The 25,703-nt window shown below is 35.8% G+C and overlaps 2 protein-coding genes across 4 annotated transcripts; both read right to left on the reverse strand.

Annotated features, from left to right (window-relative positions):
• Positions 1-8,850: 8,850 nt before the first annotated feature.
• Chrac-16 (chromatin accessibility complex protein 1) lies at positions 8,851-11,091 on the reverse strand. The gene is made up of 2 exons (XM_076120743.1): positions 10,874-11,091; positions 8,851-10,722 (listed from the first exon to the last, which is right to left on the reverse strand). Exons 1-2 carry the CDS (start codon positions 10,997-10,999, stop codon positions 10,447-10,449), a joined length of 402 nt encoding a protein of 133 aa, XP_075976858.1. The 5' UTR covers positions 11,000-11,091; the 3' UTR covers positions 8,851-10,446.
• Positions 11,092-11,646: 555 nt separating this feature from the next.
• On the reverse strand, positions 11,647-22,191 carry LOC142977062 (arginine kinase). Of its 3 annotated transcripts, none has more exons than XM_076120755.1 (3): positions 22,067-22,191; positions 13,103-13,281; positions 11,647-12,762 (listed from the first exon to the last, which is right to left on the reverse strand). In XM_076120755.1, the coding sequence occupies exons 1-3, from the start codon at positions 22,171-22,173 to the stop codon at positions 11,861-11,863; spliced, it is 1,188 nt and encodes a 395-aa protein (XP_075976870.1). In that variant the 5' UTR covers positions 22,174-22,191; the 3' UTR covers positions 11,647-11,860. The 3 variants fall into 3 exon arrangements, with proteins under 3 accessions (XP_075976870.1, XP_075976887.1, XP_075976877.1); XM_076120772.1 differs by lacking the exon at positions 22,067-22,191 and adding an exon at positions 15,272-15,431; XM_076120762.1 differs by lacking the exon at positions 22,067-22,191 and adding an exon at positions 13,686-13,880.
• Between the last annotated feature and the right edge of the window lie 3,512 nt (positions 22,192-25,703).

Here is a 25,703-nt window from a genome sequence, read left to right on the forward strand (position 1 = left end):
GAATTTGCAAACCAGGTAGGTACACTAGCAAAGGTTTCATGGCGAGTTAGTATTTAAATATACCAAAAATTTTGCTTAGCACGTTCCTTAAAGGTTAATTAGTCTATAAGAAGTATGTAACTTGTCATATTATTATGTAGTGATGACGAAATGTATTACTTAGGGTGGTTACCATGCATACCGCTACTACTATGCTCTGATTTCGTTTAATGGCATGGAACAATTGTTTTAAGTTTAAAGGCTTGTCTTAGAAGTGGCTTTAGATTGGAAGAGCAATAAGTAGAGTTTAAAAAAAACACGTTCTCTCTACAATAAACGCTGTTGACTCTGCTTTATTAGACTCTATATTTATTTAAATGACAAGAAAATATATATCGTTTTGACACAAAAACCGCAATGCAACTTAAAGGACTGGAACGAATTCGTTAACTCAACACAACATTCTATCTCCTTCCCCCGCAGTACACAAGAAAAAGACGTCTATATAAAATCAAGACCGATATAATTAATATTCATGTTATAAAACTGCATTCGTCCGTTCTAATGGATCTCTAACGAATTGATTATGTTAAGAAATGCAACATCTATGCAGTGGCGATATTTCAATATATTGCAAAATGCATGTTGCACAAATGAACGGAAGCTATTGTCAACTTGTTAAAACTAGATTGACTACATCAAAAGTTTATTTAGTTTTTTCACGGTGATTCCTGTGAAAATTCGAGCTTTGAAGAAGTTTTTTTTCCGACTCTATGAATCCTTTTTTAAGTCCCCAACCCGCACTTGGCCAGCGTGGTGGACTCAAGGCCTAACCCCTCCCTCATTACGGGAGGAGACCCTTGCTCAGCAGTGGGACATTAATGGGTTAAATTTATTTTATTTTATTTATGAATCCTTTATGATTCAATTATTATATATTTACTTAGGGAGCATTTTCTTATATTTTCTTTCTTTCTAGAAATACGAGTAGGTATGAAATGTAAACTTTGTTGAATTACTTTGAATGAATATAAAAAAAGATTGTAAGTAATTATCGAAGCAAGTGGCAATCTTTGGTGTCTGCCTACCACCATTGGAACAAGGTGAGAGTAAAATATTATGACAAGACTGACAACTAGCTTCGAGATCAAAACAGGTATTGAGCAAATACTTACTTAATAAAATAACCAGCCATTCAAATCAAAGATTGCACTTCTTAGAGTTATATTGAACTCGCTATAAACATTAATATTGATTGGGGTGTAGAAATTGTTAGTTTCAGTCAGATTAAGTAGATATCTAGTTTTGAAATAGATGCTCTGCACAAAGAATGCTTTGCGTTTTTTTCATGAGATGGATGAATTTACCCATTATTAATTGACATTGTTTATTAAAATTAGCTTAATAAGAAAAAACACGAAATGCCATTCTCCCATAGCTTTCATTTCATAGTTCAGTAGTAAAAGATTTTATGAAACATTTCTCAGATTTTCTCCTTCAAGATGTTAGACGGAAAAGTTTAAAGCACATGAAAAGGCGCCACTAAAGATACAGATACAGAAGCTAACTCACATATATTAAGGCAATTAAGTGAAATGCAAGCGTGTTCAATTGTAATGTTCGTTTTAATGGCCACGTGAGGTGTGCATGCGGCAAATTGTTCAGTGATTCTAACAGAATTTATGATCATCGTCGATCTTAATCGACGCATCTTGTCTTGACTGCGTTTTATTGTTGTTTGTTAGTAGATAAATCAGTAGTATTTGTACTATTTTTGCAGTAAATGAATAACATTAAATGTGGAAAATTAATAAAGCTGGATAACTACAAGTAAAACTGTCACAATATTAACATAATCTCTTAGTTTTGCTAAAGGTCATCAAACGTAGTTTCCGAACATAAACCACGTTAAAACTAAGTAGTTACCTTTGTAAACATTATCATACTCAAACTACTTAGTAACCACAAACCCTATAACCGGTTCCTTGACCCTAATTTTATTCATAGATAAACAAAGATTAACCCGTGGAAATGTTCGCGCCATAATGGCTGAACTTGACCATACTTTTTTAAATCATAGACAAATATTATGACTGCGTCCCGCCAAATTCTAACACGTTCATGGTCGCACGGCGCAGTCTTGCACAATGCAGGTAACGTATTGTATTTGCTGTTTAAAACTAATTATTCTCTGCTCTATTTTATAATAAGTAAAAAACACCGAGGTCTTTGTATGAGGCCAAACTTTCGTTCTAAGTTGAGTGAGTGTTACTTGGAGATTAGAATGCATTATATTTGCTTATGTACCTACCTATATTTATTAAACTTGGAACATTTTACCCACTCTTCTTATGATTATGCACAAAAAGTTAACTTAATTTTTGGCGTGTGTAAGCAGATCCAGATAATTTATAGTTAATTACTTGTTTTTCAGCAGTTTCAGGGTGGAGGACGGAGTTTAAACCGATATTAAAATTAAAACTTAGACAAAACTTGCATTCAACGGTTTTAAACATTTAAAACCTTGTAAGTTCCTGAATAAAAATATCTTAGCATTATTTTTAATCAAATATTTCATTCTAAATTAGTAATATCTGGGACAAACACGTAAAGATTTAGACATAAAAGTCACAGTCACATTATTATCAACAATTGTATATACAACATTTGTCACAACCATAATAATTGCTCAATATTCTATTTTTAGTCGATTATATCTACTTGAATGAAACAATTAGGAGTTTAATTATAGACCCGAAGGCTGTTGTATTATCAGATAACCTTACAAAGCCATGAATTTAACAAGCATATTGCAATGCAGGATGGAGCGCAGATTAAACTAAGTATGAATTTTACGCGCGAATAACTTTCAATTCTATATTCTACAGCAGATTCTTCGCTAACCATATGTTTAAGGTATACTTTCAATGGTTTTTTTAAGAATCTATCTTATTTATTTATTAGCTCGATATGGTTTAAATTAGGTAGTGCAAATATACACATTTTGGCTTCTGACCTAACATATTTAATTATAAAGAATATAGTCGACACCTTATTGTGCAATAAGGTGAAACAAACTAAATCACTATTTACGCACATTACCAAAGAGTTAGTACAATATATTTTTGTTAATTGCTTAATTTTAAAACAAATTATGCGTATTATGACACGAGGGTACACTTGGCCGCAATCAAAGTACTGCAAATATATAAATAATGTGTGTATTTATCATAAAATACGCGTACAGTTTGTTTTAGCAAGGACTTTGCAAATGCATGTGTGCACAGACAACATCACACCTGTGTTTCCTCGAAGGGTGAAGCAGAGCCTACAAAAGTCCACATTCCATAATAAAATAATGTTAGTTTGTAACGTTGCACGTTGCTAATGAGACCATTTCTTAAACTTGACTGAGGTACCGCGAAGTGCGGTATACATAAAGATTGCGTCCTTCAGGCATTCAAGGTTTCAGGATTTTATTTCACCGTTAACACAGCAAGACTTGTTGAATTAATTTGTATGAATTTAAAAAGTCTTGGGTGTGGTCTGCCTTACGTTCATCTGTTAGATCTCTTGCCCACATGTATGGGAAGCCGATCGTTCAAGTTTATTTATGTGTTTAATCTACCTTTTGATGTCAATTAATTTATTATCAACGTGAAATTGGCAATCGGATGACATGTGCGCTGCATGAATAGGTACATTTCTACTAATTTATTTTCACGTTCACTCATTAATAAAATGCCACATCACACCGGAATTAATAGAATGGAATCTAGATTTAGAGAGAGACAAAATTATAAAATAAAAGGAATTGCACTTTAGCTAATTAATAAAATAGACGTTTCTTGCGATTCCTCTCGCAACCATTAATCATAATGAACTGATTGGCATTACGGAGTAAAAAAAACAAAAGCACGGAGAGTGTTACCTAGAATACTTAGTTAGTATTCTGAAAGTGTACTCATTAAAAATGTATAAAATAAGTAAGTTTTTTATTTACGTAACGCATATTATGTTGTTAAGTATACAAACATTTGGTGAATACTTATTTTTGAGGTTCACTTTATGTTGAAATGCAATCAGGTTAAGTTTAAAAATAAAGTCCAAATATCCATTTCTAAACAATGTGTGCGTTATTTAGTAAACAAAAGATTATGGTTGCTTTTTAAAAACCATGTAGAGCAGCTGTGACAATGCTTACTAGGCACTTTTACACCCATTTAAAAAAAACTAAAAGTTGTTTCTTTTAGGTTTCCTTTATTGTTATATGTACGGAACTCTTGAAGGCGTGGCAGTTAACAGGTTCTACAAACTTTAGTTTACAATAAGTACGTCGAATTTGAATGCTATTTTTTTATTAAAGACCGGTTTCTAATTAATAATTGTGTTGTTTATGGACGAATAAAAATAGCCACAACATATTTATATTTTTGTTTATCAGTCATGTGTTAATACGTTCTTTATATACGGAAACTTTTGGAAATAATAATATTAAGTGGTTTTAGGAATAATAAAGTCGTCCAAACAATTCTTGAAGAAATTTTAGAACCCTCAACTTTCACTAAACTAATGTTATTAACATTTAATTACCTAGTTATAGTCAAATTACATTCTAGTCTGCGCAAAAACAAGTCCTAACAAAACATAAGAGTCACCATGAACTGGCTCAAAACTATACCTCATGTCGGAAAATATCGAAGGTTACTGATGACTATACACTGATTTCTCACATGTTGTCACTACATTACTCATTACAGTTCACACATGGACTGCTTGGCAGGAAGAGCAATATTTACACCTTTACAGCAAACAATATTTAAAAGGACTTCGCGGTACATATAGGTACGGCTAGCGTGTTATCGTCATTTAACATTAGTTACCACTTACGTTTCCTAGAAGGATTATTAACAAGCTTAGAGATCACAGACTTGGTCAGATTACTCGTTGCTTAAATAGTTAGGTAAACTATTGTTTTAAAACATGTGGAGCAACAAAAATGCCCAGGACCAGGTTTGAGTTAGTCGACGATAGAGCGAAGTGCAGGAGAAAGTTGGAAAAGCTAACTTCACTACTAAATGGAATGCATAGCAAGAAAGAAAGAGATAAATCACCAAGAAAAGTACATAAGTAAATCGAACGTAATTTTACGAAAATAATGATTCAACGATCATCTTCGCAAATAAGAATGAATTAATGTCCATTGCGTCTGCGTGACAAACCGCGCATTCACGCTTACTTCTATTATGAAATAGTGAAAATCTTTAGTAACCCTTATCTAATTGAGCCTATTTTTAACAATGGATAATCGCTTCATTTTATTTCCTTACATTTGAGGTCAATTTTTACATCTGAGATTCCAATAATTTTGGCACTTATGTCATACTAGCTTCAGTCCGCGACTTCGTCCACGTGAAAAGATTTCCCGTGTTAAAAATCCTGTATTAATCTAGATTTTGAACTATCTGTTTATCAAATTTCATTAACATGCGTTCTAGTTTTTGCGTGAAAAAGTAACACAGGTAGGTACATAAGAACATCAACCCTCTCAAACTTTCGCATTTATCATATTAGTAGGACTTTTTCTCCAGTCTTTTAGTTTTTACAAATCAGTCAAAAAACCTGTAACCGAAAAATGGCCCACATAGAAGTTATTAGCTCTGATTATAGGACAATCCTTTGATTCAGTGAAGCGGGTACGGAAACCTAACTCCAGGAAGACAGTTGGTGTAATCAAATTACGGAAGAAACACCCGGTGGTGTTGTAACAGTATGTGAACTTTAAACGCCCATGTAACGGGCGAAAACCAGCGAACTATTTCCTGGCAAGGTCATACATGGATTGTTCCTGTGTTTAGCTCATATGCGGTAAGCATCCTGGCTGCTAGCATGTGTACTAGTAAGAATAAACGCGGCTCTAAGCGCGAACATTTTACATGACCAACGATTTGGAACTCTTGAACTCTATGACCCATAGGTAACATAAAGATAAGGCTATTGATGTATGCTTTGCCTAGTAGGTATAAATGTGTTGAGTACATAGGGTTTTTTTAAAGTCAATTCCCGCATTAACGATTACGTATTAAGATTTGCTCTTGTGCCGCGGGGACATTTTATCAACGGATCCACAAATTTGTGTGGGAATCGAACCCACGCAATGGTAGCGGCGTGGTGACCTTAACCACTGCGCCACGGAGGTAGTCAAAGAATAGAACCTATATCCTCAGAAAATTGCTTTGATGACCAGCTTAGAATAGTATCTACATACACATTGAATTTAGCTATGAGCTCTCAGTTCTTAATTCAGCTGTAATAAGTATGATATACGATAATTTACCTCCATAACCGCGGTCTAACTTCTTGCCGACTAGATTGCCTGGATTCATGAGCATTCGATACGTCGAGATTTATGTATGGATTGTGTTGCACATCATTTCAGCCAAGCTTATTACTAACTTGTATTAAGAACTAGTGATTGATGATACACCTATTTACAAGACCGCAGTTTTTGTGCCTACATGCGTATATTCTGCACGTTTATTTAAATTGCGTTTTGCGGTCGATCCCGGGTAATGAGTTACGCTTAAGTTTATATTATTATAAGTCAATGAGATGGATTTGTCTTCAGTTAAGTAGGTGAATGTCAAAAGTTGACACACATTTGGAAAATAATTTGACGAACAACCGAAGTGGACTTTCATACATGCAATAAATTACGCCTTTGTCTATAGGGGTAGATAGAGACCAAATTCTGCTAAATAAAAAGATTATTGCAATAAAATAATTAAATATTCTATTTTAACATTTGCAGACAGGTCAAAAACGCATCAGATTTAAGTCACAACATTGCGACGAAATCTACGATAACAATCTTATGTGGTCACAAAAAGTGCATTTAGTTTAATTTATGTTAAAATATACAACTTTTTTATGCATAAAACTGCTCTATCTGATGTACGTGAAGTTGGTCAAGTAGGTACTTCAGCCTGCAACCGTTAGTACATGCAAAATAATATGTTAATAGTTTCCTAACTAAGTAATTTTAACAGAGAATTTATGAAAAAACTACCATTTATCTACACATGAACAAAACGTTATCTAATTAAAAATATAAACAAGAAAAAAAAAACAAATTAATAGGCTGTATGTAACAACGGAAGTCTATTATTCACCGGACATGGACTATCTAAGGCTGTTTGTGTAATGCCTTTGCTTGCTCCTATTACGAAACAACACGTTTACACTATGCACTTGAGTGACAAAATGGCCGAGTAAATAATTTACTCCGAGACCTTTGCCTTGTTTAGTGGCACTATTTTGGAGGTCAAACAGTTAACCGCACGTTTAAATTTTATAACAAAAACATTACTCAGTAACCACATGGTGTAAAAAAACGTTACGGTATTAATGTATAATAGAATACGGGAATTAACGCGAACACGCATTTTACCTTAAAATGCCATTTTAAGGTAAAATGCGTGTTCGCGTTAATTCCCGTATTCTATTATACATTAAACATGCAACGCGAGAGTTAAAACGTTAGGGTATTCTCATGGACGTCATAATGGCTCTGGTTACAATGTCCATTTGCGCGGGAAAAAAGTTGTGTTACGTCAGAAGTCATGACCACCGAGATTGACCAATTTATTACTTGCAGGGTTACGAGATTAAAAACTGCAGTAGTTACCTACCTACCTACATCAGCTGAAGTGTTTGTTATTGATAGAAATTGGGTTAGAATGATTACAGCAAATGTTGATTGTTCTAATGAAATAAAATATACCTATACGAACGTCCAGTTGGTAGGTACCGTGGCGTGGAGATAATAACTATAGTCACGGTATCTCTAGTATGCAATGCATAGAGCGTGGTTTATTTACGTACTACACACGAAAACGCGTTTTAATAAACAATAACAAGAATAATTCAAACCTAATTAAGTGGCTGCCTGCTGCCGAAACCGTAATTACTTATTGCTAAGACTAAACGTTAAGGAGATTCAAGCTAAGCGCCTACATAATTTTACTAGCAATGAGTTGAGCATTGGCATCACAGTATTGTAAGGATAACGTAAAGCTGCTTTAGGCCCAGCGCAGACCAAGAGGAGCGCAGCGGAGAGGATTTTTTTAACGCACTTGAAAATCAACTTTAAAATAATTAAAATAAAGTGCATAATTGCTTGAACCTGTCAAAAAATGCTCGCGCGTCCTCGAGGATGCGCGGGTATCCCCGCGCATACTCGAGGACGCGCGAGCATCGTATGAAAAATTTCAATGTTGTTACTGAGTTTAAAGAGAGAGAACGTCATTTTTATTCTTCTTCAGTCAAAAGAGCAATTATAATCATGGCCCAGTCTACCATCGTTGACGAATTTTCACGAAAACTGGCCTGTTTAATGAAGAATAAAAATGACGTTCTCTCTCTTTAAACTCAGTAACAACATTGAAATTTTTCGTACGATGTATGCGCGGGGATACCCGCGCATCCTCGAGGACGCGCGAGCATTTTTTGACAGGTTCAAACAATTATGCACTTTATTTTAATTAATTTAAAGTTGATTTTCCAGTGCGTTAAAAAAATCCTCTCCGCTGCGCTCCTCTTGGTCTGCGCTGGGCCTTATAGTTAGTCGTCGTTTAGTACAGGTTAGCAATAATGTACAGTCGCGTAATGAGAAATTTTTTTGCAAACTTGAAGGTAAAAGTCAATGTGCTGCCATCTTGTGGATATTGGAATAATTAAGTCTGTCTAACAGCGCACATAACGTCCAAGGATATTAGCAATACTAATAGTTGCATTAATAACACGATAGATGGCGTTGCGTTCAAAACGACCACAAAATAGGGGAAAAAAAAATATTTTAATTTAGTAAAACATTTTTTTATTAAATATTCCACTAATTCAAAAAATGGGATAAAGAACATTATACAGAAAATATGAAATAACTTTTCATACAACAGATGAGATTTCATAGAGCATGAACATTGAACAATAAGATGAGCTTAAATACTAAAACATGTACCTCAATCCTACACATTTAAGAAATTTGTTTTATTACTACAACAAGTTTAACATTCACTTACTTATATCACTTCACAAAGAGTTTTAACTTCTTAGTTCTTAGCAACTCCTTTTAAAATCATTAACAATCACAAATATACATTCAATGCATGACAACATGAAAATTATTTTAGTAACACATTTTGTAAACATCCACCAATTACTTTCATATTTTTTATCCTAAAACTAGATTGGAAATGTGACAGCCAGTGCAAAATGATGTTGTTAACAGTACAATAAGTAAAGTAACTATTGAGTGAGTTTGTTATTCAAAAACTTTGTAGACAATTTATTTAGATTATAATTCATATCAATGTGTCTTTTAAAAATAATGTAGCCAACAAGCCACCATCAGCTGCAAGTTTCTCTAGGTAAATGATGTTCCAAATTCTGAATTTTGTATACCATCATCAGCCGCAGCCTGGCTCACAAGGCTCACTCATTTGTTGAATTATAGTACCTACACTTTGGCAAGGTTTAGCTATTATTTTACTGGATGATTAAAGAAATAGATAGAAGAAATTTGTCAGAAAGACCTGGATTAGGAAGGCACAGATGACTGGTGTTAACCAAATGGGGCTAATGTCCTATAGTGGACAGACCATCATCATTGGCATGTGTCTATCTATTGCAGATGATTCAGGTGGTGTCAGACAGAGGATTATTTAGTTATGGCAGATGAAATAGCCTGAGGTCGATGGAGGATTTGAAGAGAAGTTTGGACAGAGAAGCGCTAGTAATTCATAATTTGGTATGCTAATTGTGTAATACACACTGTCAATCAATATTTGAATCAAAAAGTAAAATCATGCCTTGTATTTGTATATGGTTAGGCAGCCACCAAAGAACACCCCTCGGTATCATCACAAAATTTCATTGCCTCATGCACATTTATACATTGTATCCCACAGGACCGCCACAGACTGCTTGACCTTTTTGAAGAACAAACACTACCAATATCAATGTTCTAATTACTAACAGTTTTGATTCAAATTTACAAAGATATACCACTACAACCCCAACTATTGGGTGAAAAATATGAAACATTCACATCTCAGTACATGGTACTTTCATTAATACTAAATTCTTTATCAAATTCAACACATCATGTTATCACAATTGAGAATAGCAAGTCGGATGCATTTAGAGTTATGAGTGCAAACTGTGATAGTTTTTATTCTGGATAGTTGACAAAATTTAGGACAGCATCTTCAAAATTTGTTTTCTAGCTCAAACAATAATCACACAAACTCCTTTCTTGCAATAGATCTTGTCATAGTGCATTATACACACTCAATTTAAAACACTGTTTTTGTACACAAAACTTGGCTTTGCTACTATTGTATTTCACTAAGCCTTCTTTTTGCGTTTATTAGTCTTGAAATTAGGATTAATTTTATAAAGTTTATGTCAGTCTTGCTCATTGTTGCTGGAGCTCTCCTCGCTGGTCTCTTCGTCCTCCTCCTCAGTAGTTTCATGTTCAGATTCATCAGAGCCTACATTCCTAGCAGCTTTTTTCGCCATCATTTCTTTAAATTGTCTCACAGTAATCTTTCTAGGCATTATCTCCCTTAAAAAATCTAACGTATCGTCTTCCTGAACCACTTCAGCGATGTGTTTGTATTCTAAGAAAGTGGTTTTGCTATTTTCGAACGCTCTTTTTGCCAGATCTGTGACAAATAGCTCCTGAAATTTAGAGATAAGTAACTTTACAGTTTGTATAATAGATTTCTTAAAAGATATAAGAAATAACGATCTAAGAGAGGTAAAGTTTGGCTATTGTTCTTTATAGAGATGCATGAAATAGGTTATAAAAATGCCGCGAAGTTTTACTTACAGTGACTTTAGTGACTACATATAACGGTTCAGCACCAACTGCTTCCACGTCGGGAGAACTCTTCATTATAGTCTTCACTCTAGAGAGGGGTAAATGCAGATCTTTTTCGGCTTTTGGAGTACTCATTTTATTTGTTTGTTCAGTGTGCAATTTACAAATAAAATCTATCAATTTACTATTCAGCAAGTGACAGCCTGTGACACTGACACTTGACAGTTAGAAAGTGTGTAGCCATATCTATAATATTAAAAATTACTATTTTACGGTTTTTAGTAACAAGAAAAACCGAAAATTATAAAAAAAATTGACTGAAAAGATAATGTATTATTTAACGCTCTAAAGTCAAGCTACTATGCTTTGTATTTTTTAGTCCCATATTCAATTATATTACTTTGTTTTCTGATGATCGAAATGAGAACGGAAAGAATACACATCACTTGATTCAACAATAACTTGCATAAGCGATTTAGAACATAATATGAACATAGCTTGTTTTATCGTTAAGTTTCGTTTCAGTCAAGTAGGTATCTAACATCTATTCAGTACATTCTTAGTTGAAAATTCTACCAATTAGTAGTATACAATTCATCGCTAGTCATCCCTGACTGGAACTTTGTGTTTGAATTTAATTTGTGGTAACCTGTGTATTCTGTGTAATATAGACTATAACTTATTATTAACTGTGTTTTTTGTATGTTTGTTTGTAGTGTACATACCTATTTAATTAAAATAAATTTGTATTAGTATAGTTAAGGGTAAAATAATAGACAATATTGGTCTTAACGCTAGCTGTCTTTATTTCCCATTTCCTTATAGAAAATACTTTTACGAAAAACAGTATATAGGGCCGCTTGCGTGGCCGGCCACACGCGCGGGGCGCTGACTAGTGCCGTCTGCCGGCTCAACCAATCTGACATCCAATCAATACTTACGTGAAAACGATAAATAATACAAAAAATACTGTTAGCGCGAGATCGTTAAACCGATTTACAGCGACTTCTCAATCTTGATCAGTTCAGCGATGCCATCGTACATCTCCTTGACGGCGTCGTACTCGGTGAGACCCATGCGCCTCTTGTTGGAGATGTCGTAGACTCCGCCCTCAGCCTCGGTGTGCTCGCCGCGGGTACCGCGCACCTGCAAGTGGTACTTGGACGCGATCTCCTCCAGCTTGGCCTTGTCGGCGGCCAGCTTGGGCAGCTTGATGTGTACGGACGCACGGACTGTGGTGCCAAGGTTGGTGGGGCAGAAAGTCAGGAAGCCGAGCCTGTCGTCGTGGGAGAAGGGAATCCTCTTCTCGATGTCGTTGACAGCGGTGACCAGCCTCTTGTAGACCTGCTTCAGGTCACCACCCATCTGCATGGAGATGAGACGGAGGTGGTCTTCCTCATTGCACCAGACCAAGAAGGTCTTGTTCTCATTGTGGTAGATACCACGGCCGCTGGGCCAGAAGCGGCAAGCGTTGGCGGCCTGCAGGAAACGGTCACCCTCCTTGAACAGGAAGTGGTCATCGATCAGCTGCTGCTGGACCTCCTTGGACATGCCGGTCAGGGGGTAGAAGGTGCCCTTAAGCTCGCCTTCGAGGCCGGAGAGAGTGCTGGAGACCTTCTCTTCCATCTCCTTGTACTGAGCCTCGGTCAGGCAGGGGTTGAAGGGGTAGCCCTCCATGGAGCGGCCGCAACGCACGCGGGTGGAGATGACGAACTCGCCAGCGGCATCCAGCTGTCCGAAGGACTCGACATCACCCCAGTTCTTGGGGGGGTGCTTGTCGGTTTTCTTGAAACCATTGTGGTAGTCTTCGATGATGGGGTCGAACAGGTCGGCGAAGACTGTGTACGCCTCTGCGTCAGGGGCGTAGATTCCGACACCAGAGTCAGGGTTCTCAAAACCTGTAAATGATAAGATTAAACAAACTTAGTACTAAAGTACAACCTTATCCACTTGTCCAGAGGCTTACGTAAGTTCGTTACGTAAACACAAAGATTACGATGATCGCATCGAAAGGTAAATGACTAAAGTAAATTCAAGCAATAAATGATTTTATTTATCAGTTGCTTTTGTGTAATCATATATTATATTTCACTGATATCTAATGATAAAGCTAAGTACCGGTAATTTTTTCGATAAGTACTAAATTCAACAATTTTGAACATTATATAAACTTTTCATGAAGTCGAAAGTATTTTGAATAAGAATCAAATAAACAAGTCATTATTATAATATCCTTACCAGACTGGACGCAGTCCAGAAGGGTTGATCCGAAGGAGGTCTTCTTGTTCTTGAGAGCGTCGAACACCTCCCTGGTGAGGTACTTCTTCAGCAGCGACTTGGAGTCGGAGGCGGAGAGCTTGCTGAAACCAGCCTCCAACTTCTCGAGGGTTGCGGCGTCCACCATTGCTGCGGCTTTTCTGTAACAACACCATCATAATTCGTACGATTTCGTCGCAATATTCACATCAACCAACAATAATATTACGATTTTCTAACGCTTTTAACGCTGCACATGTCGCTCTTGTACACATTTTCAGTATTTTCTTTATATTTCACGACTATAAAATTTAAAATTATTAGCAATGGATCACAGCCAACTGTATCTCTTATTTTTTTAATTCGAAAAAATAGTGACGTACCCATCGTCTCTGGAATCGAGTGTTGGAAGTGTAAACCTATTTTTGTAACATGAAAAAGTTTAAAACGCTGTTAGAAAATTTTAATCTACTTCCCTACGCATTAATTTTAATAGAAATCGATTAAAAAAAATAATAAAAACACAAATAAAACGTAATGTTACTTCTAATAATTATTTACGAACCGCCTGATGAGATAATACGCGAGAACGGCACCACCGCAAACCACGACAGGAATTGTGACTTTCAGTTTATAATTCATACTGCTGGAATTAACTAAAGCCACTATGATGGAAATATGAGTGCAACAACTACGGATACGGAGGACTTTACACGGACTGCCGGGAGCGGGATTGTTTTTGACCGAACACACCCTGAGATTCACTCAGTTTTGTGGTGGAATTACGTAATTTTATCCAGAGGTCGCCTTGACCGACACGCGCAAGTCGAACGGATGTGTCAGCTCACTGCGCACCGGTGCTTCTTCGTCGCGCGCAGCCGTTCCTCCCACTCGCGACCAGCGAACGAACGTGTTATCGCGAGTTTCTTGTTACTTTGCATTCATTTCTATTCGAGAAGGTAATGCAATTATTAAACATCATCAGATTACGAAGTCCACTGAGCGTTCCATGAATTATATCGATCGTGATATTGGATATGAATTTGAGTTGATATGATATGTCGGTAGAATGCGCATGCTTATTTGCAAAATAAGCGATGTACATTTGATGTGCAAATTGAGTGCATCAAATTGCATGGGTAATTTAGCAGGAAACATTTAAAATGAATAGTATCCCTATAACAGTAACTTACAGACAGATTTTAGTACCGAACAAACAATTTACGAGCACACTACTACCGTCCAATATAATAATTATCTTCTGAAATCAATAGGTGCGCCAACTACGACCACGTAACTAAACTGAGACACACTATACTAGTTCGCAGGAATTATTGCACATTGCACGACTGGACAGGCCGGAAATACCAATATTTCTACATCCCGTTTAAGTTCAATGTCCGTCCCCAACATTGCCAGAACAGTCCCCGTTTTAGACTCACTGAATTTTGGTGAAACTTGCCACTAAACTTGATTGCAGACAATATCGAAATAAGAGTTTAGAGTAATTTGAGCCAAACATCTTTACAGCACCGTATTAAATTTAGCACTCAGCGGCGGAGATAAATGCCGGCCGGAGATATACGCACCCGTCGGCTTCGTCAGCCGGTTTGTTTTCCTTGTTTTCTTTCGTTGCACAGCCACCCATTTTCACAAATACTATTTAATAACTAGCCGCTAAACATGCACTAATCACTAAAACTACTGCAAATAAATAAAATAACGTAGGATACTAAATGCAATGATGGAATGATATTTTGTCCAAATGAATGTATCGGAGCCGGGAGTGGCGAGGGCGAGGGGTGGCCCGATCGATGCGCGACACGCAGCACGCACGCGGCCTTACGCTTCCCGCCCTTCGGGAACCGCTTCAAAACTTTTCGGAGGGAAACTTCCCCCGGTATCGCACGGTTTACCTTCGCGGGTTAATTTATTTGAATGCAACTTCGAAGTCTTGGAGAGCGGAATCATCTTATCGCTGAAGTAGTGCACTTGACGATATCGAAACACTTGAAGGATTTAGTTCTAGTTATCACACAATTGACTGGATACATTTATCTAGATAGAGCGCGGCGGTGGTGCAGTACTAAGATATGGATCAGATGATGTCTTTTAGTCGGTAGATTAATATTTGAAGTGACCACCGCTTACCTTGCGCTTGTACAACCGTCAGAGTCGACTGCGAGGTGCAGAATGGTCGGTGCGGGCTCGCGCGGAGCGTTAAGCCCGCGGCAACGTCCCGCACCCCCCTTCCCTGTCAACCTTGGCCTTGGTGTGATGCTTGCCTGGCCCGCCTAGCCGGTAGATTGCGCGCCAGTACAGCTTCAGCTCGTGATTTGAACTATTATCATTACAATAGCTACTCAATCTTATCCCGATCCAAGGATCATTGTTACTATCAGCTCCCCTGTTAATAACTATCACTTGACGAGGGTCGTTATTTTTTAAGCTTTGTCGGTAAATTAGCGCGGGTAATGATATTCTTATTCATTAATTTGTAAAAGTGCAATGAATCCTTATTAGGTGTTGTGTAGTGCCATCAAATAATATTTCCTCGGATATCCGTAATTAATAGTTAATTAAAAAGCTTTCCGCTAACTTATAAAATGGTTTGTAACTCCAAATTTCACTGTAGTTAACACAATTTAGTGTCAATTTTATAACCTTTGAATTTTTGATGTACCAAATAATTAGGTAGTAAGTGTAACTAGAATTTGATTTAGTCATTGTAATGTTGGTAGTAAGAATAAAGAAGCTGAACATTAAAATTAAATTCAGCTACTAGAAACAAACAACATTTCATACATAATACGTGCATTAAATAGGTAATCAATAAAATAATTATTTAATCATAATCGATCGATTATAAAATACAGCATTGCGTCACTTCACGCACAGTACGTTATCAGCGATTAGGAGGGGAATTTAAATTTAGAATGTTGCTGGTTCTTTTTCGCGCCTGGATGAGATCCAACAGTTCGCCGTGAGGAGTACCTACGGCGACGATGCCAATGTCAAGTTTGTTATTTTTCACTTTCATTGCATAATTTTGGCGTCGAGAGTACCATTGCTCTATTTATTAGTCGATTAACACAATAAATTAATACTAAGTTATTGATTTACTTATCAAGCCAAGATGGTACCTAGAAGATTTAAAAACAGATATTTGCTTTGTCAACTACTTTTATGATATTTACGTGGATGCCTATTATGCGGTGAAACGTGTCAGCCCTTTCATAATTTTGTATAAAGGCACGTAAAGGGTCTGTGAATATTAAAGTCGTTATATAAGCGACATTGACCGCCTCAGCCCTTGACCCTGCACTTAGAATAAGGGTAGCGAGGTCGATTCGCTCACCTACATTCAAGCAAGGAAACCATAGAGTTACGCCGTCTCAAGGTAAATCGGCCAGGTGGTAGTCAAGCACAACGAACTGTTAAATCGATACCTATTATAATCGTTAAATGTTATACAATTTAATCTAATTTTGTTTAATTTTTATTTTCTGACATTTTGTGCATTTTGTTTGTTTTGTGGCGCTTACCTAAATGCGCCTATAAAGTAGGTAGATACATAAAGATATCAATATTTTGCTTCCTCATTTTTTTTTATTAATTTGACGAAGGACACTGAAGAAAGTGATATTCGATGTTGCCATTAGTACAGACCTTAATTTTTGATTTTAATTTTAGAAATTAGGTTTGTAAATAACTATTGTATTGACCAGGATAAAAGTTAGGTAAATACACAGAACACATCATTGTCATGTCATCATACGAGGGGGAAATCCGTAGGCAAATTAGTGAAAAGGAAGAACAATACAAATTTATCCCGTTTAGGTATGATCTCAATAAAATAACCAGAAGAATGAAATAATATTGACACAAGTTACTGTCACCCATGAAATTAAATAAATTTAACAATATTTCATTTATTAAATATAGAAAAGGTAAATCTGAAGTCAAGCAACTGTCGTAATAATTAGGTACATAAGTACCTAGGTATGTAAAAGTTTATCAAGTAGTTGGGTAAGTCAACTAGGTATCTACTGACAAATATATGGGTTTAGGTGACTTAGTCCAAAGTTCATCACCATATTCTATAGACTACGCCGCAAAGCTCATTAAAATGTTAAGATAAAAACCTTAAAAATACATAGTTAGGTCCAATATTTTTTTCCTATGAATGAAAGTAAATATCATATGTACAAAGTTCCATGCCATCATGCAGCCTTATTTATCTAAGGTTAGCTAGTAACGAGTGTTTTTTTCCACGGAAACCTTTACGGAAGGAGTATCAATAACGCTTGTCATAATAGTATGCGTATGCATGGAATGTCCTAGTCTAATGAGTCAATCGTGATATTGAAAAATATGCATGGTAGGTACCTATTATGGTACTATGTGGTATTCAGTCCGGGAATATTATAATACTACCGAAAATTTATGTATCGAATGTAAATCATAACAGCTTATTTTTTTGGATCAGTGAGTTTTTAACTTTCGCGTTACATGATATTACGATCATGTATCTACTTACCATAGCCAAAAAGTAAAATGCATGTATGCGTTAATTCCCGTCATATTTTAGTAATTCATAAAATTGTTTGCAAATTTTCAATATTACCGTTATTGCTTGGCCCTTATTCATTCATTTATACGCAGATGTTATCTTGAATTTTAATGTCAAGGGAGTGATTACAAAAATAACGCTTTCTTTATTAACTGGCAACTATAAACTGTTATGTTCTTGATAAGCGAACAATATAGATGTTTATGCAGTGCCTATATGCTACGTATAATAAAGAAATAATTATTGTATAAAATTTTCCATGCAAATGTAAGGTTAAAATAAACTAAAATGTTAGCCAAAATGGCTATAGGAATGACACAGTATATTGTATTCTGCTGAAAAACATCATCATCTGTTGGTATAAATTATGTTCAAGCCGGGTTTACGAGCGCGTATTTTTCCGTGCATTGAATCTGACGGCCAGTGGTACGCGTAAATATGTGAGCCGTACAATACAACTTATTTGTTTAATTTAACTAAACTCTAATGGCCATAATTAATATTACATAGGGTAAACTTTAAAAAGTAAACACCCATGAAATAAAAAGTCATGGCGACTTTAAATAAAATCTGTCCAAAAAATTCCATTCATGATCATGGTCGTGTAACTATAACTACAGAATTAGTCATTCATTTGTATAATTCCTCATTGATTCATTCATAGAAGGACTTTTTGTTTACCGTTATGTCGTATATAATTTTTCCTCGTAAAATAAGCGGAAATATACAAGAGCATAATGATAATTTTAGGGAAAGTGTGCTGTCCTCGCGTACCTATTGGAAAATACGGGATATTTCCTATCTGTTTTTGTCTGTGGTAGGTAAGGTTAAAAAAATCACTGTTATTTTCACTACCGTCTATTCTACCGTCACTTCACTATTAAAAAAGTTTCGAAGTTTCCAGAAAGCCTTGGCAATGACAATAACGCGTTCGGCCTTGTGGCGCGGTTCAAGACTAAAAGAGTTCGTCTATAATTTGCACGGCAACGTCACACTTTGCGATTATTTCTAATGTTTATGTAGATGTTAAATGTTAAGCATACTCATCTCAATTCGTTCCATATCGAAATTTGTAATATTTTTATGCTTCTTTTGAAAAGACAGCAAAAACGGTGACTCGATTTTTTCAGCCTCTTTTAGTATAGGTTTTTGGTATGGTTATGACATCTTTGGTTGAACATATAACTGGCATTAATTAGATACTTTGCCAGTCACATGTTTTGTTCAAAGCCCACACAGGCCTTTATGAAAAAATCTCTTTCATCAAATTACAGAGCGAGTATGCCGGAATAAATTCCAGACATATTCTTTTTTCAGTAGCACACAAGGCTGAGGCCTTTATGCCCGTATGTAAAGTACTTCGTTGTGAGAGAAGCACCCAATTAGACCAAGGTTGGCTCTAGAGAGCCTAGACGGGAACGAGGCTGTTTGCCTTGAGCACAAAAGAAAGGGTTGAAAGCAAGGGTGTTTTATGCTCGGATTAAGAACTAAAAAAAACCTTAAGGCCTCAGTTCAATAAGGATGGAGGAATAAATTATGCTAACGAAGCTGTTATCTCAATGAAAACAAGCATACGGTTAATATTAATTATGAAAAAGTTTTTCGAGCTACTGAGATTTTATTTCTTCGGGTCTATGAAGGAATAATGACTTCCACCCGTTTTACAATCGGTGCGTATCAATGTAACTATGATCGTTTTATGATTCGATTTGTTTAGAGTACAATAACACGTGCGATCGATCATAACGTCTTATTTGGAACATGTGACTTTAATAATTCTGTTTTCATCTATTTGATGAGCGTTCAAAGCCCTTGAAATTATTTTATTTTCTTCTTAATGAAGTCCTCGTATTCCACAAATTTTACAATAGTTTACGATCTTTGTCGAATGTAATAGTAAACCACCATAGCATGCCACCAAAATCATAAACAAGGCAGAATAAAAGCAAGCCTTGACGCGTAAAAGCAGAAAGCACGCACGTCAAGAAATTTGAATATGGAACGCACGCAATCGAAATAAAAGTTCGGAAACCAGGCTCAATAATAAACATTCTTGGGTGTAATTTTCGTATCATTGATTCCTTACGTAACGGAAAAGCTCCGTGGCCTTGCCCTATTTTCGTCACGGTCGGCCAATGTCAGTGTCGAACCTTGTACCCGAGGACTTGTTCATGGCTCGAGTTTTTTAACGCACGTTCTGACGTCACGTGTATACGCCAATTCCAGATGTTTGCGGTAAACGCAGTTTTTATGCGAACGTACGTAACGGAATTTTAAAATAGGCGTGGAGAAAAGTTCTTTATGAAAACCGACGAGATAATTTCGTGCTAATAATAAATAAGTAGTCTAGGTACTGATTTCAGACTTTCTTTTTGATTACATGGTTTGCGGTGACAATAGATTGACCGAGGCAAACTCGAGAGCTGTAAAAACTAGAATATAGAAAGTGTAATTCAGTTTTTTGTCACTTTGATTTTGCGTGCAAATATTTTGCGCTGGGCAAAAGTCATTTAATGCGCTGGTGGTCCATCACGAGTTCTGTTGTTTGATATTCAGGCCAAGAAAAGCGGAAAAAGACATCTTTACATTTTACTAAAGATATAAAACTGTTAGTCGGATACAATAAGCGATAGTATAAAATAGATGGTTTGGACTGAAGTAAGTAGCCTAAATATTTTCGAGTATACGAAGACCTAGAAGTGTTTATGGCCAGTCTAGACGCTAGACGGCTTAGCTTATGTCTTAAGCCTTAGTCGGGCAAGGACACTGGCATAATCTAGTGACTCATTGAATCAACAGCGAATACTAATGATGAGGTATCATAATGATCTAATCTTTGCATTCATAAGCCCTTAAGTCTTATTAGCGCGGACATTTGCAGTTGCATCAGAAGTCTGACGCCATTTTGACAGCATCCGAGAGGAGTGAGTGAATGTTTAGGACATTGGATTTGCAAAATTTTTCGTCGTTTTTGTTATGTGTGGATTTCGAACCGTGTCGCACATTACAGTTTGTTTACACGGAACATGTTGCCCAACAATCTATATTGCAGTATCTACCACAATTGGCCTATATCTCTTGTACAAGCCTATCTTTCCTTGCCAAATTATCGAAACCAATATCTAAATTTCTTTCCGATATAAATTTTCCATTACATCAAAGTGTAATCTATCAAAATGGAGGGGAAACCAATCTCACGATGAGTCAATTTATCAAACATGCTATCTTAATCGAATTGACAAGTTTGGAATAACGTAAAATGTTGTTCCTACGTGTAACTTTGGCATTTTTATCTTTTACCACTTGAAATGTTATCAAAAATTTAATAAGTAGGTCTCAGTTTTGATGTTCCGTGGTGATAACATTTTAGACCACATGCCAATTAACCACAAGATGAAACTCTTTACGATAAATTACCTACGATTTTTCGTGGGTTTTTGTCTATGGTCCATAATTTATCTGTGAAAATAGTATTTGGCCGACAACAAGAAAAAATACGAAAGTGAAACCAAAGAGGTAGGATAACTGTAACGGACTAAGGAAGCCGTTTAACACCGAGGACTTTTCTAGAAAACTTAGTTTAGAATTGAATACGCGGTAGCTAGGTGGAGTTGTTTACTTGACTCATGGCCAAACTGAAATTCTTGGCTAACTCACTTGTATTGGCAAATTAAGAAAGCACTAAATTATATTGAGAGAAAGTACTTATGAAGTTATAAATAAATAAACAATTTGTTGCACCGTTATGACTCTGTATAAAACAACCTAATAATATTATAAATGCGAAAATCTATTCGGATTTATGGATAAATGTGTTTTACTCCTTTATGAAAACAAAAATTATTGAACAGGTTTTGATGTATTTAATTAATAGTCTAACTATGTAGTAGAAGCTCTAGAATAGATTTTATTCGCAATGCAAAATTCGTCGATCAACTTTACTGTTCTAGCATTAGGTAAACATTCTAGTTATTTACAATGGAAGATTCTATGATTCAATTAATCGCACCTTACTAATGATAGTTAGCTAATTGAATAAACACTTGCATTAAAATTGTATGTAACGCTTTATATTGCATTCATGAGTCATACAATGTTTATTATTGGAATTTACGATTTACGACGTAAAAGAGAACTTTGGATTCTTTCGCTCCGCACTATCTGTCTAAATATAAAAAAAAACAACTGTCAAAATATTTCCCGCGCGTTTTTTTGTCATCTAACCGTGTGATAGAAAACGCCGCGCTGGTGATGCTTATCAATTTATGACAGCTTCGATGACTGCCTATCGTTATCGCTAAACGCACTCATTTTTTTAATCACTTTACACACCTTTAAGAATATTAAGCACACTTAAAATCACTGTTACTTACCTGTAATTACTGACTCGAACAAGCGAAAAAATTAAAAGGAGTAAGCAGAGCACTGCGTATATCCTGATCCACCTTCTGAACACTACGGTGACGAATACCGAGAACATATTCTTATATACGTGGTATTTGTTTGTTATCAAAGGTTCGAACTGTCATTATCGGTGAATTGGTGACAGTTTCCTTGTATCTATGGATTAGTTATCAACCGGTTTTTGTTATTTACGATTGGACGTGCACACGAAATGGGCATTTAGTAGGTCAGTTTGGACTTTTAAGTGACCATAGTTCTGAATCAGAAGTAAAAGTAAATAAGTGGAAGTATATAGTTTTCTAATTTCATTCTGAAGGTATCTTTAAATTAATCATGAAAAGTCCTTTTTAAAAGAGAAGAGATTTTACCAAACTTTTCTTCGGTTTGAAAAGTTCTTATCAAAATGTTCGTTTCTACAATCGCGGTAAGCCCAATGTTTGTGCAAATATTGTTAGAAGTTGTGTCATCCATCATGTTTGCGACAGATAAGTAATAGATAGTTATCAATAATAGGTGGGTAATGATTTCATCGGTCTTCAGAATGGTTCAAGTTTCTACTCAATATATTTCCAGTTTCGTTAGTTTATTTATCAAATTGTGTACCTACGGTCTTTAACCCTTTCTAATTCACAATAACTTTTTTGTTTATTAAATTTTTAACTACCCACATCATAAAGATTTCGGTCCCTCTTCTTCAATCACTCATAGTTCAGTTACATTCATGCACATTATTTTTGTTCCCAATGGTCTTTTGTAAAAATTCTGTCACCTACCTACTGTCCCTACCTTCTCATTCATCATAATTGTCAATGAACTTAGTGTCGATTTTATGAGAAAATCTCAACATAATATTGATAAACAATAACATCGATGTAACAATGAAGACATATAAATCATGTTTACGAGAAGGCTCTTTATAAAAACACCAATTTGATGTCCATCGTCCATGATTGTTGAGTGAGGATGATATGGGAGTGCAGGAGGGCGCAGTCGCGGTGATCGCCATTCAAGACTACGAGTAATATCCGGCCTCGCCCGCCGACCGCCGCACCGGCCCACGGAGCTAAATACGTTCCAAAGTTTTGTTAGCGAATCTGACATTTGATAGAATAACTAGACTTATATCCTCAAAAATCTCCTTTTTGTAGCCAAGCTATAGAAGAACCTGAAATATTTGTCTTCAGGAAACGTAATTTTACAGGTCATATAGCAACGGAAATATTTAGTTTTAATGCATCTTAAGGACAATTATAATTTCAGTAGTTCTTTGGTTCAAATCCAGCATATCTACTTGAAACCTTAAACATGCTGGCGAAACGGCGGCCTATTGTATGAAATAGAGATTAAATATTTCCTTTGGTCTATGACCACTTGACCACAGTCACGTAATCCGCGTGGGATTCTCAGAAATACAGTCATCACACCTTTTAGTATGTCCGAATCTGTGGGGAAATTCCAATCAGATTAGGCGTAATAAGCACGTAAGTACTTAAACATAGGCATCTAGATGCTTGTTAATGCTTTTAAAGCATTTTGAACAGTGGATTGGTAACGATGGGTATTAAAAATCATCAGTAGTTAAATCAATTCTTTCCGCTTTTTTACATAAAGTTAATTGTTCATACATAATTGGCCAGTTAGCTTCATAATAGGCGTGGCGATGCACATTAAACTGGTCGTTCACCTATACAGGCACTGTTGCGTAGGTCATGGTTACATTTCCGTAAAAACCTGTTCATATCTAGTTCAAAATGTAAATTTATTCTAATCGCATGCGGTTCACAACCTCGCAAGGTTCTATGAGTCATCGCAGCTCATTCAATACGTTTTTTTACTATGAAATGTCTTAGTAATCTTAGTATTCGTGATGAAAGATACGGTGGTTTTTATTGAATAATTATTTTGTTTGTTGCATCATTTTCTTGAATGAAATTGGGGGTAATACGCACACCACTGATTGTTTTATTTTACGATATTTTATTACTATTTACGGTAATTAGTCGTGACATTACAATTATTGTTCATTAGCTTTTGCCCGCGAGTCCTACCGCATACCCATTCATAAGATTTCCGGGATTAATATTATCCTATTAGGCCTCACACGGGGATTAAGCTATTCTTTTTTACAATATTTCCTCCAAATCAGCTCAATGGTTTGGGCACAAGACAGTAAGAGATAATTTCGCCATTCATAATATTAGTAGCAGTAAAAGAATTCCACAGTTGGGTCTATGGTTTTTAGTATGTTTTTTCCTGTCGGCAATCGAAGAATGAATTTGAGTCACGTTGTTCAATCTTTTAGGGATCTTTTAAGTGACGTTGATTGCTATGTTACTTCTGGGAATTATTATTAGTAGATATGTTTTCCTTGTCCAATGAATATGGTATGAGCAGTACTGGTAGTGTAACATGATTATTTATCTTCCTGTTAGTCATATTGACTTGCATTCGGGTCACTTCGTCGTCTACTGGGGTCCCTTTCATGATAGTTATAAAAAGTTAAAGTACGCCAGGCAGTCGCATTCTTACACGGAACAAATGTTTGTGTGATCCACAGATACCTAGTTGTTTCGGGTCTGGTTGTACTTTGTGTCGACTGTTTGTACGTCGACACAAGACTTTTAAAAAAGAAAAGGAGTACCTAGGTTTAGTGTTTTATCAATATACTAAAATATAAGACGTTTTGTAAAAACTACAGTTTAGAATGGTGTAAGTGACATAAATTCTGCGCAAAACGTGCATGCTATTATGCGAGTTATAGCAATTTGTATGCTCAGAATGGCACCTCGGTTCATGTGGTACTTTTGTGTGCGAATTTTGCTTCTCTTGTTGAATAAATACTACAAGGACTTGTTATTATTTATTAATTCATCAACATAATACGACTTCATTAAGCTAATCGTTATGAGTGTAATAGGAATTGTCAAGAGTTTGAAAGGAGCTTGTTTACCGGAGATTCATAATTTCTAATACTGTATTCTTTAATTATCTCCAAATAATATTTCTCAAAAGTAGATACCCCAAGTTTGGTACCGTCCCCGGTATACAGTTATACACCCTTCTCTACTATTTTGGGCATAACAGCCGTAATACTGTTGTTCTAGTTCATAACAGATCCTGTGTCCAGGACATTATGTACCTACACTCCACCATATAATATAAAAACTGTTTGGTGAAAACTTCGGAGAACACTGGCATATGACTGGATTAATCATATTTTCCTTTGCCAAAAGAACAATATTGTAAATGATCTCTTTCTTCTTATTACATTCTATTGTTTAAATAGAGTGATTGTAAAGATAATAAATTAAGTCAATAGATAATCGACCTCTATTAAGTATTGTTTCTTTTCTATCAATGGAAAATTAATTCCGTTGATTGGTTTCGCGTTATCATGCTATTTCTTGTACTCAGTAATTAAATTGATTTAATGGTTAAGGAATACATAGCAAAGAAAAATTGAAGAATTTTAACTTGGACTCCAAACCTATTCAACAATTATTAAATTGATAAAAAAAAATATTCATAGCTACTTTTGGTCGATAATAAGGTGTAGCAAAAAAAATAAACATGTAACTTGTTTAAATATTTATTGTTACTTACATA

This window comes from Anticarsia gemmatalis, chromosome 1 (assembly GCF_050436995.1).
Source record: "Anticarsia gemmatalis isolate Benzon Research Colony breed Stoneville strain chromosome 1, ilAntGemm2 primary, whole genome shotgun sequence".
NCBI lineage: Eukaryota > Metazoa > Arthropoda > Insecta > Lepidoptera > Erebidae > Anticarsia > Anticarsia gemmatalis.